The following is a 13,570-nucleotide window of genomic DNA, read 5'->3' as shown; positions in this document are numbered from 1 at the left end:
AGCGTCGAGCAAGAACCCTGGTCAGAAGGTAATGGAACCAGTACTAATTTACAACTAACTACAGCATTGAAATCAACTGATGACAGTTGACCATTACTGATGTGGCGTACGATGGATAGTCAATAGACTGAACACTCAGCTGAAACCCAAGTATAATGCTGAGGGGCGAAACGCCCAGCCCCGAAGCCTGTTTAGCGCAAACACCTAGTCTGAGAACAAAACAACCATGAAACAACAGAATTATATTGCAGCTTGCAGTACAAATGCCAGAGCCCGAATATAGCCTTAACACAAGGTAGGACCAAAGCACACTAGTTTCTCTCTCAGTCAAAGTTTCCAAAAGAATCAAAACTAGCAGGATTCCTTTACACGGCAGACGTGCCAACACTTCCGTTCATACTCCAGAATCAATTAGCGGAACAGAAATCGCTGACACATTTCAGATAATATTTTAAAATATCATAAATTCCTTTGTTTACCATAAGTCTTAATTAGTTAACAGGTTAGGCTCTGTTATTGACGCCACGCAAATGAGGTAGCAAGTTGAGGTCTACAATTGTACTTTGCCGGTTAACACGCGTCGTGACGAAGAAAGAAAGAATCCAGCTAATTAATTGAAAGCCACTACTTGGATTCAATATTTGACGATGCGCGTAAAATCAACAGACAAAGGTGAGAGTCAAGTTTACACTCCCAAGCAGCACACGCAGAACACGAGCATAAGGTGAGCATTAAATAAACTGCTCCTTGTTCAATCATTTACACACCGACGAAACAAATAATCTTCGCCGAATTAGTGCAGACGCCGGAATCCCCAGTTGGTTGCAAATGACGGAAATAATGGTCAAAACGGCTTACTTTAAGTCCGATGACATGCGTAGGATAGGAGTTTCAATGGACAACCAGGCCTCATCCCCTTGGATCCACCTGCGACCAAGACAGTAACATTGGCTGCTATCACGGCTTTAGCGATGTATCACACCTGACACGAGTCACGCCAAACCAACAAAATGGCGTGGCCTTCTGTACACTCCCAGACGTCCTCAATCAGAGTCCTTCCTCCCGACCGACGCTCTCCCGCAAACACGGCAGGCGGCTGGCCGCAGCAACGCCACAGCGACCTCTGGCTAGGGTAAGAAAACAGCGGAGCGCGAAGCGGGAATTTCAAAAGCAACGCGCTACAGACAAGGAGGAAAGGCAGACAACCAACCGTGACTTTTCGTCACGGTTCAATACCTATATTGCTTTTGATACAAGTCACGCATCGGATTACATTGCCTGAAAAATCGGTGCTGAAAACTGATCGTGAATTACGCTTTGAATCGTTGTTGCATCGTCGCGGTTGTACGGCTACTGCTGTACTTCCAGAAGCAGATTGCAAATTTAAAGCCTCGAAACAAATTTTTCATCTTAACGATAAAAATACACATCACATGGCCGGCACACAGGTGTGCAGTTTGATGGTATTGCTTTTACCGTGCAAGTCCATTGAACCTCCTCATCTACAAACGTGCTACCATACACGACGGAATTAGTTCGTCCACCCCTGGAATCCAATATCAGACAAAACTTTTTATTAGCAACTTATGGTTTCAAATTTTTTTGAGATTTTTTAAATTGAGATTGTCAGTTTCACGGATTCGGAACAAGTGACGTAAACATTTTTTAACGAGTCGGTTAATCGGTTATCGTTTTATATATCTCGGGGACCAAATTGTCATCGGTATCTTATAAGCAGAGGGAAATCATAGGCAAAAATTTTCCAGAGGCTGTGATGAAATATTGCCCCATGTACGAATGCGTTACTTTATGATTACTGCCAACTGTGGAAAGTGTTCGTTGTTCCTCCTGTACCCGATAACGTGGTCGTCTTCGCAGGAATCCTACTCGGAAATGTTTTCCTACAACAAGGCTTAAAATCGTAATTCATTACTAATGCTGCCATTTGAGAAATTGATTGGTGTACCTTGATATTACTTCTTAGTGATTTACTTATCTTGTTAACGCTCCTATTGGTACCAATGTGGATGTGAAAAAAAATCAAATGGTGTAAATCTGCAGAGTGCATCTGCGAATCAAACACAAATTCGGTGCCCTCCGTCCAGATGCTTTGGTCGCTACACTAGAGGCTCTTTCGTTGAACGGTGTTTGCCTTTTCGGTACATAGACGACAGACGAAAAAGTCTGTTTCTTTGATTTCTAGGAAAATATGCGTTTGCGTGGCACATATATGATGACGAAAAATGCTCAAATTGTCTATTGACACCATCAGTGTTGGGTCGATTGCGTGTGATGAACTTCAGAGGCAGTTTTCTCGAAAACGGAGGAGTGTTGAGCCAAAATAACATAGAGACTTTTATTTTATGACGTATGTATGCAGACTGAAGCGAGGAATGAAAATTTGTGTTATGGCTGGGATTCGAAGCCAGGTCTCCTGCCCACTAGGCGGATGCTCTAACCACTACGTCACCCTAGCACAGTGGCTTTGCACATGTGCGGAGTTTATCCCAGCCCGCCTCTCTGCTCAATCCAAACTCCCATTCACGCCTCAGCTCACTTAGTTTTCTCCCTAAATTCTAACAGCGCTGCAAAGATCTCCATTTGCATTTGAATAGTACCTCAGCGTCGATCGAAACAGGAGATCCTGACTAGAACCCAGGCAAATGAAACCATACGGTTCCAGAGACCTTTACGCTGAGGCGTGAATGAGAATTTCAATTGAGGAGGGAGGGGTGCGAGGATAATCCGCGCACTTGTGCAAAGCCACTGTACTAGGGTGACGTATTCGTTAGTCCGTCATCTGCCTAGTGGGCAGGAGACGTGGGTTCGAATCCCAGCCATGACACAAATTTTCATTCGTCGCTTCAGTCTTCATGTATATACAGGGTTATTACAAATGATTGAAGCGATTTCACAGCTCTACAATAACTTTATTATTTGAGATATTTTCACAATGCTTTGCACACACATACAAAAACTCAAAAAGTTTTTTTAGGCATTCACAAATGTTCGATGTGTGCCCCTTTAGTGATTCGGCAGACATCAAGCCGATAATGAAGTTCCTCCCACACTCGGCGGAGCATGTCCCCATCAATGAGTTCGAAAGCATCGTTGATGCGAGCTCGCAGTTCTGGCACGTTTCTTGGTAGAGGAGGTTTAAACACTGAATCTTTCACATAACCCCACAAAAAGAAATCGCATGGGATTAAGTCGGGAGAGCGTGGAGGCCATGACATGAATTGCTGATCTTGATCTCCACCACGACTGATCCATCGGTTTTCCAATCTCCTGTCTCAGAAATGCCGAACGTCATGATGGAAGTGCGGTGGAGCACCATCCTGTTGAAAGATGAAGTCGGTGCTGTCGGTCTCCAGTTGTGGCATGCGCCAATTTTCCAGAATGTCCAGATACACGTGTCCTGTAACGTCTTTTTCGTAGAAGAAAAAGGGGCCATAAACTTTAAACCGTGAGGCATCCAGAAGCTTTAAACTGCGCATACCATCGAGTTAGCAGTTGGTGGATCTTCGTCCTGAAGTGTCGTTGCACTGTTATGACTGACTGATGTCAGTGCATTTCAAGCACGACATACGCTTTCTCGGCTCCTGTCGCCATTTTGTCTCACTGCGCTCTCGAGCGCTCTGGCAGCAGAAACCTGAAGTGCGGCTTCAGCCGAACAAAACTTTATGAGTTTTTCTACGTATCTGTAGTGTGTCGTGACCATATGTCAATGAATGGAGCTATAGTGAATTTATGAAATCGCTTCAATCATTTGTAATAGCCCTGTACATCATAGATCTTTGAGACTTGAAAAAGTCTCTAGATCCATACACTACAATTTTAGGTTGCACACAAACGACTTGTCAAATATGAGCCGAATCGGTTGGCCGTGTCTGAGGCTTTCTCCTTGTATGTAGGAAGGAGTAACGCCATCTACTTTGTAACGCGCCGGGACATGGGCAGTTACTCGTTAGCTTACCAACATTAGTATTAATAATAAAGGGACTGGCAAGGGCATCAGATCATGACTCAATTAAATTATGATAAATATGAGGCACTCTCAAGCAGTCTTCCCTACATGTCTGCATGATTAAGTCACTAACTTAAAGCGTTGGTCCAAAGTGTCTGATGTTGACAATTGTGGAATGTAAAGTCTGCAGCTGGCCGTAGCTCGCCGGGCCGCCGTGGGCGGCAGGTAGCGGTCACCGGAAACGCGGGACAATACGGCGCTTTTGGGAGTAGCCCGGCATCCGGAGCCAGCTGTGCTGGGCAACACGTGACGAAGACGGGAATTTCGTTTGCTTAGAGGCGTTATGATCTGCTCGATCATTGGGTAGATCTCAGTGGAGGGATTTCGGCGATGATAGAGCGTTCGACATTGGCCGAAACTGAGCATTCTTCTGCCGCGTTTTCTTACGCGTGGTGAGACGGGAGAATTGTGGAGAGACAGGACTTGGCCTTCAGCCATCGAGCGGTACGGACTTGAAGACGGCGTCTTGGCCATCGTCTTCGAAGGGAGATATACGGTCCGTATCGCAGCACTGCACCAACGCGCGTTCCGTGCAGAGTTCTGCGGTTAGAGCTCTTCGTGTGCTCAGAAGCGAGGTTTCCACCAACGCTTAACCACTTCCAACAACTTACCTAATATTCTTGATATGGTAGTTATCCTTGCGAGGTGCCGGGTATTTATCAACGTAGCTGCCGGTAATAGAGGCGCGTAATTGCAAATTGTTAATCTGCCACTCTCAGGAGTGTGTGGGTGGACAAAGAAATTCACATTTTTTTGTAAATTTTGTCAGTTGTGGGGGATATCAAATTAAAGTGCCAGTATTATAATCGAATTATCGACTTCATTGTAGCTAGGATTTACCCTGTCCCAGGAAGTTTTACATGTTCAAAAGGGTTCAAATGGCTCTGAGCACTATGGGGACTTAACATCTATGGTCATCAGTCCCCTAGAACTTAGAACTACTTAAACCTAACTAACCTAAGGACATCACACAACACCCAGTCATCACGAGGCAGAGAAAATCCCTGACCGCGCCGGGAATCGAACCCGGGAACCCGGGAAGTTTTACATGTACTCTAGTCACTGCACAGCTTGCCCAGACGGGAAGGAAAGAAGGTTTGCAGTCTTCTATGTCAGCGGCGGACAAATAAGCTTACAACTTCAAAGGAAAGATGACGCAGCGGTTTTCTCACTCAAAAATTGTATTTGATTGTCATTCGTCCGAAGGACGTGTTATCCCACGTGTAAGAAGGAAAAACGTTTAACATACTTGTCAGAACACTGCAGCTGCAGGTAAGTGGCTCGACTTGATCGGTGTCCGACAAATCTGATGCGGATGTGGCATCGACGACTTCAGCAGGACCATACTCGACATGTAGGATCTCAGCGAGTAACGCTCGAAACATCCTGTCTGATCAGCCATGCAGGTTCGTACAGTCACGTCACGTTCCTTGTCAGAAAATTAGCTTGTTTGCACAAAGACACTTATCTCCAGGACGATGTGAGGACACCTGGAGCACCACAGGAACTATCGTAGCTTTCCTTAGCTATTCTGTATTTGCTAGTATTGTACATCCGCTTGTGATGTGATCTACTGTTTCTATTTGTTGTTTGCAAAGTCTGCATTTATCTGTTATGGTATTGGGATCTTTAATAATATGCTTACTGTAATATCTGGTGTTCATTGTTTGATCCTGTATTGCAATCATGAATCCTTCCGTCTCACTGTATATATTGCCTTTTCTTAGCCATGTGTTGGATGCGTCTTGATCGATGTGTGGCTGTGTTAGATGATACGGGTGCTTGCCATGTAGTGCCTTATTATTATTATTATTGCCTTCACGGTGCTTGTACGTTGGTGCTAGTAGAATCATTCTGCAGCCTGTCGCAGGACGATGTGAGGACACCTGGAGCACCACAGGAACTATCGTAGCTTTCCTTAGCGCGGCAGAGAGAGGGGCGCACCGAAAACACTGGACACAAGAGTGCTGACACCACGTCTTCGTTTCAGACTCGTCGCAGTTTTGTGCACAGCATCAGGGTGGACATATCAAAGAGTGGAGGCTGTTAGGTGAGCGAATGTTCCCTTATTGCATTCGTCAAGGCAAAGCACCTGGCGAGACAGAAACTAAACACAGACAACAGAGACACTGAACAAGAGGATGTATCAGGCAAAAGCGCAATACTTGGAGAAAGTAAATGTATAACCACATTAAAAAAAAGAGAGAGAAATGTGCAGGTCTGTGTTCGCATGTCATCATGCAAGCTAAGGCACACTTCCGCGCACTGAACCATGGTAGTTTAAAATATTGCTTTGTGAAACTAGGATTATCAGGACGCTCGGTCTGAGGCGTCTTGTCACGGCTCGTGTGGCTTCCCCCCGTCGGAGGTCCGAGTCCTCCCTCGGCCAAGGATGTGTGTGTTGTCCTTAGCATAAGTTAGTTTAAGTTAGATTCAGTAGTGTGAAAGCTTAGGGACCGTCGACCTCAGCAGTTTGATCCCATAAGTCCTTACCACAAATTTCCAAAATACTCGTACAGATAAACATGATTACAGTTTTAGAAAAATTGGATGATTTAGTCAAGAGAAAGAGCTTCAGAAATTGAGCAAGTTAATAACGCTTTCGTCTACCTCTGGTACTTATGAAAGCAGTTAAACGGCTTGGCATTGATTGACCTCGGTGTTGGATGTCCTCCTAAAGGATATCGTGCCAAAAGTCTGTCCTAGTGGCGAGATGGCTGGAGGGTTCTGCCCATAATACTCCAAACTTTCCCAACTGGGGAGAGATACAACGACCTTGCTGGCTCGGTAGAGTTTGGGAAACACGAAACTCTCGCTGTGTGCGGGCGGGCATTATCTTACTGAAAGAAGCTCAGGATGGCTTGCCATGATCGGCAACAAAATGGGGCGTAGAATATTGTCGACGCACCGCTGTGCTGTAAGGATGACGCAGATTACAGCCAAAGGGGTTCTGCTATGAAATGCATTGGCATCACAGACCATGACTACTGGTTGTCGGGCCGTATGACGTAAGTGAATCTGGTTGGTATTACACCGCTGACTCGTGCGTCTCCAGAAGCGTCTTCGCCCTGGAATCTCACTGACTACAGTAGAATTGTTTTTAGTGATGAGTCCCACCTCTAACTGAGCCCTGATGACTAGCGAAGACGTGTCCGCAGATGCGCCTAACAGCTGTGGGATGTCAATCTCTCGAGTTACATGCGGCCTGACAAGAGGGTGTGATCGTCTGGAGTGCCAATGCATTTTATAGCAGGACCACTTTGGTTATTATCCTTGACACGCTTACAGCACTGCGGTACGTCAACGATATTCTACGTCCCGTTTTGTTGTCCTTTATGTCAAGGCATCCTAGGCTTACATTTGACCAAGAAACTGCAGGTCCACACACGGCGATAGTTTCTGCTGCCGGTCTTCTTGCTTCCCAAACCCTTCCTTGGCCAGCAAGGGCGCCGAATCTCTCCCCAATTGAGAGCGTTTGGAGCATCATAGGTAAGGTTCTCCATCCAGCTCGGTATTTGAACGATCTAACACGCCAGTTGGTGAGAATTCGGCATGATATTTCTCACGAGGACATCCAACAAGTTTGTCAATCAGTGCCAAACCAAATAACCGCTTGCATAAGGGTCAGAGATGGACGAGCTCATTACTTACTTGTTCAATTTGTGAAGCTTTTCTGTTGAACAAATCATCCAATTTTTGTGAAATTGTAATCTTTTGTTTGTCTGTACATACGTCGCATCTACTCTTTTCCGTCTCATTCCGATAATTCCTTCGTGGAGCGTTTCTTTATTAGAGTTCAAAAATGGTTCAAATGGCTGTAAGCACTATGGGACTTAACATCTGAGGTCATCAGTCCCCTAAACTTAGAACTAATTAAACCTAACTAACCTAAGAACATCACACACATCCATGCCCGGTTCCAGAATGAAGCGGCTAGAACCGCTCGGCCACAACGGCCGGCTTGCTATATACTAAAACTTTTGCCCAGATGGATGTGGCTGGCTCATCACTAATAAAAATGGGAATAAGCCAGCCAGTCTAACGTTAACATTGGCTCCCCTTCAGCATAGAGGAGTTCCGATTTGTCGCATTATTTAAGAACCCGTGCTACAGTAGCACTGTCGTCAAACAAAAGAGCCTGTCACCGATCAAATCTTTTAACACCTTTTGATCAGTATAAAAATAGTATTTAGTTACAAAATTTTTCACAACTGTAGTGATCCCAAATGCGCCATATTCTGAGAGCTCGTCGTTGCAATACAGGAATCAACGATTCTACACTTACGTACATAATCTCCAGGGCATCGTCTGGTGCATGGAGGATGGTACTTTGTAGTACTGTTAGTGATTAACTTTCCAGTGAGGAGTGAGGGGAGAACGAGTATATGCTTCTGTGCGAGTCCTGAATTATTATTATTATTATTTCTTTACTTTCTCAGACGTTATGTCTGGTTAAAAATGGAAAGTGCCGCGGACCTTGATCAAGCGTCACTTCCTTTTAACTGTACGGTATATGTTATATTGCATTTAGGAACTTTCGGGTAATTGAACATGTATCAATAATTACAGATTTCTGTAGTTTTATATATAAGTTTGGATGTAGCTGTATTGCATTGATGTACTGGTGGATATTGTGTGGTATGACTCCTGTAGTTGATAGTATAATTGGTATAATGTCAACTTTATCCTGATGCCACATGTCCTTGACTTCCTCAGCCAGTTGGATGTATTTTTCAATTTTTTCTCCTGTTTTCTTTTGTATATTTGTTGTATTGGGTATGGATATTTCGATTAGTTGTGTTAATTTCTTGTTTTTATTGGTGAGTATGATGTCAGGTTTGTTATGTGGTGTTGTTTTATCTGTTATAATGGTTCTGTTCCAGTATAATTTGTATTCATCATTCTCCAGTACATTTTGTGGTGCATACTTGTATGTGGGAACGTGTTGTTTTATAAGTTTATGTTGTAAGGCAAGCTGTTGATGTATTATTTTTGCTACATTGTCATGTCTTCTGGGGTATTCTGTATTTGCTAGTATTGTACATCCGCTTGTGATGTGATCTACTGTTTCTATTTGTTGTTTGCAAAGTCTGCATTTATCTGTTGTGGTATTGGGATCTTTAATAATATGCTTGCTGTAATATCTGGTGTTTATTGTTTGATCCTATATTGCAATCATGAATCCTTCCGTCTCACTGTATATATTGCCTTTTCTTAGCCATGTGTTGGATGCGTCTTGATCGATGTGTGGCTGTGTTAGATGATACGGGTGCTTGCCATGTAGTGCCCTATTATTTCTATTATTATTATTATTATTATTATTATTATTTTTGCCTTCACGGTGCTTGTACGTTGGGTGGCTTGCGGAGTATCAATGTAGATGTAGATGTAGATTATTCTGCAGCCTGTCGCAAATGTCACTTTTGTAAACTTCCTCTGCAGTCTTTGTGAATGGAACCTCTTCTCTCCCAGGGATTCCCATTTGAGTTCATGTAGCACTTCCATAATAATCGTGTTGATCGAACCAAGCGGTAACAAATCTAAAAGTACACTCCTGAGTTACTTGAATGACCTCCTTTAATTCGACCTGATGGGGATACTGAACACTAACTAAACACGAGCAGTGCTTGAGAATACGTCACGTAAGTGTTTCGTATGCCGTCTCCAATATAGAAGAGCTAGAATTTCATGGAAGTTCTCCGTTATAGAAGAGCTATAATTTCATGGAAGTTTTCCAGTTACTCAAAGTCTACCATTCACGTTCCCCACAGCCGAACTTACATCCTTGTCCATTTCATGCCACTTTATCACACTATGATAAACATTTCATTGACATGATTGTGTCAAGCAGTACACCATTAGCACTTATTCAAACATTACAGGAATGATTTTCATGCTCATCTGCATTAACTTACATTTTTACACATTTAGAACAAGCTACCATTCAGAACACCAAATCGAAATTTTGTCCAAGAAATCCTATGCCCTTCTACAGGCACTCAACGATTACACTTCGCCATACTCTATAGCATCATCAGCAAACATTCACACATTGCTGTTTACTTTATCCCTCAGATCGTTTATATGTATAGAGACTTAGAACAGGCCCATCAGGTTTTCTTAGGGTACTCCCAACGGTACCTTTGTGCAGTGAATTGACTATTCACGTTATAGATGACTTCCCTTTTCCTTAGTGGCGGCTCCGGCACGGCTCTTGTTTTCCTCTCGCCACTCGGGGTGCTCATGTGGGTGAAATTTGCAGAAACAGTGCCACGCCGAGGTGAGGTGAGGTTGGAACTGTGGGACTGTGGTCAGCAGTGGGCAAATCTTCTGTGTCGTACCGCGACCTTGCGTGGCACACTATCTGAGCTTGTTTTGCATTGGCGTGACCAGTCCAGGGAGTTGCTGGTGGCAGCGCCATTGTATTGCGTTTTCTTCTCATATTCTATTTTATTTTAGTTGCTGGCTGGATACTGAATTAGAGTTTTTGAAATGGAAATGTTTTATTACTTTTAACTGTGAACTCATAAATGGAAGTTAATAAAATGTTTTAACAGCCAGCTCCCAAACAGACACCATCAAACAAATCTGAAATAAACTTTCTAGGAAATTTAAAAGTAAACGTTGTTAGTTGTATTGCCTTTTCAGTGGGAACCTATACCTCTTCTTTCTGCTGCAATGGCCATGTCAAATACAGCCACTGTAGAAGTTGCTAAGTGTTGACTGTGTCACCTAATGAAAGAAACTTCTATTTCGATGTGGTGAGATGAAATGTTTGCCAAATAAATAGCCAGGCATTGTGTTTCACTTCATTTTCATACTAACCGAGAATGTAATCTTATTCAGAAAACTGTTATAACAGAAAGAGCGATATAGATATTCGCTTTCTTTCTTCATCAAGACTTACCACATGTGTACAGAGGTTGGTAGCTGCGATGGTGTCCCTTTCCTAGGATGAGGTGGTGGTCAGATGACTTAAGTTAGTAGAGGCAGTCCAACTACCCTTTCTTTCCCGCCATTTTCTTAGGTTAGTGGAGATAGCGCAATTGACCTATCTTTCCTCCGAAATTCAAACTTCCTGCCAGTTCCTAGGAAGAAGTGGTAGTCAGATGACTTAGGTTAGTGAAGGTAGTGTGTGACCTGTTTTCCTACCATTTTCTTAGGGTAGTAGAGGTGCGTTGCACTGTGCTGATGGAATTTGAACTTCCTGCCATTTTCTGGGGGAGGGGGAGGGGAGGGGGTTAGGTTAGTGGAGTTAGCCCAATTGACCTACCTTCCTGGCAAAATCCGCCATTTGGACGATGTCGTGCGCTGTTGCCAAGTCTATAGGCCACCATCTTGGATGATGTCATCTCCGCCATTTTGGATACATCTGGCAACAATGGAGAGTGGGGCGACACTGGCCTAGGCCCACTAATTGCATTACTTCACTGGGCTTGGCATAGTATGCTCTGCCAAAAATTACTAAAGCGGAAATCCAGTTTATTACTGATAATGATGAACTCCAATTTGTTGAAAGGTATTAGAGGTGTTCCATTGTTCATGAAGACATGCTGTTGCCAATAGCAGATTCATGGTCTTATGATGACAAAATTTTTGCATTTTATGCTGCATATATTTATGTCAAAAGCCTTTACAGCTGGGTGGCGTTAAAGTATTTTCAAGTGTCCAGTTTTGTGTGACTTTCTCCAGAAAGTGTTGTACCTTTCAATATAGAAAACACGGAAATATGGAATTCCAATAAATGTTACATTTAAAAGTGGGTTTCTAATATTCTGAGAATATTCACGATTTGCGTTTACATTTGTCCTTATGCCCAGAAAACATATCACCATTATCAAACAGTAAGAAAGGAGAAATCTGAAACAAAGTTTGCAACGTAAATTGGTTTAAGAAAAGATCAACGAATTTTATCATTTAACGAGGATAAAGCCATACGTTGAAATTAATGCACGAAATTGAATGAGCAACAGCAGCGAGAAGATTATTTTCAAATTAATGAACAATAGTGTGCTTGAAAAAATAATGCAGAATATGATAAATAAGGCTAGCGATATCTTGGCAAGTCAGATATGGAGGAGCTGTATTAATTGCCAAACCACATTTTCAAAAGAGTGTCGGTTGCCAAATTAGGAAGCATATTTTTCGCTAAATCGGAAACTTCTGTAATTCATTACAATAACTGAACTTTTCGTCATCCCTTGACAGAATACGACAATAATATTAAAAAGTAGAACACTTCACATATGCTCATGCACGTGTGCTCTTGCATATGTGTGTGCGCAGCAGTTTATAGAATTCAGGTGAAGATGCTTGCATATTTTTTAAATGTGTGTGTGTGTGTGTGTGTGTGTTTGACGCTGGCAGTTTACGGAATTCAGAGGCAAATAGATTTGAAAATGGCACCTATATTCGAATGAAACTTCAGTATCTTTTTGGTACGAAAATTGTATGTCTTTGAACATGACGCCATTTCAAGCAGTTCAAAGACAAATATCTTTCAACATAACAACATTTTCATATAGTTCAAGTGAAGATCACGTAATCTGACAGCTACATTATGATTGGCATCATCGTTTTAATACTACACTGTTATTGACTGGAGAGGGAAGACCCAGGACGAGAGTGAGGAGTGCAGAGTGCAACTGAGTTAGTTCTGCCACCCGGGTTTCTTAAAAATTTCCTGCCACCGCCATCGTCTTGTATATTTTAAATTTTCCGCAACCGCTAACTTGCATTTTTAAATTTTTCTGTCAGTGTCACTCTGGATTTTTTGGTGGCTGCAGTATGGACTATCGATGCGCACATGAACTATGTGGCAGGTAGGGCTCTGTTATACTATGTATTATCAAGTGTTGTGATCTCATTACATTTGTGAGAATTCTTTACAGGGCCATTCATTTGGCGACACCTATTTTTACATTTTACGTCACAAATCCACTGCAAGGACCAAAATTTATTGAAAAACGTATCTTTGAAATATCTGAATCTCAAATAATTCTCAGCTAGAGTAATTCTCGACCTCTGTGGTGCGCCCGTCACATTATTAATACATACATCAATTTTTTGTCATTATGGTCAAGTTTTTGAATATGCACTTTTGAAACGCTTCACAAATGTAAGCACACCGATACTTCAATCTAATTTAATCTCCTAATTGACTAATATTCAAGCAATTATAGGTGATTAAATTGGTTACAGCAATCATAAATTTCAGGCATTTCTCTCAAAGCGATGCACTGACCTCCTTCAGTAATAATTCTATACAAAGCCTAACAGTCTGAGATTGATTTTTAAATTTCCTACTTTCACTGCTAACAATGCTTGTTCTCGCGGAAGAGAGAAAAAAAGATAAAAAAAGGCTGTTGATGAGATTGTCCTTTTGCGGGAATTTTTATTAAAGCGACCCATGCCCCAGGTTCTTTATAACAAACTGGTAACGGTAATAATCTATACTGGTGATTATTAAAGATGTCAAAACCGAAAACCCGCTTCTTATAATTCACGAGGACGGAGCTATAAAAATTATTTACAGTGAGTAGA

The 13,570-nt window shown here is 42.5% G+C and overlaps 1 protein-coding gene across 1 annotated transcript in view; it reads left to right on the top strand.

Moving 5' to 3' along the window:
- Window positions 1-647: 647 nt before the first annotated feature.
- Window positions 648-13,570, top strand: part of LOC126474213 (aminopeptidase N-like) — a 163,637-nt gene continuing 150,714 nt past the window's right edge. The window contains exon 1 of the mRNA XM_050101677.1: window positions 648-724. Within this exon, the coding sequence (XP_049957634.1) occupies window positions 648-724 (77 nt within the window). The remainder of the gene's footprint in view (window positions 725-13,570) is intronic.

Source organism: Schistocerca serialis, chromosome 4, assembly GCF_023864345.2.
Source record: "Schistocerca serialis cubense isolate TAMUIC-IGC-003099 chromosome 4, iqSchSeri2.2, whole genome shotgun sequence".
Lineage (NCBI taxonomy): Eukaryota > Metazoa > Arthropoda > Insecta > Orthoptera > Acrididae > Schistocerca > Schistocerca serialis.
This window is presented reverse-complemented; position numbering and strand designations above follow the sequence as displayed.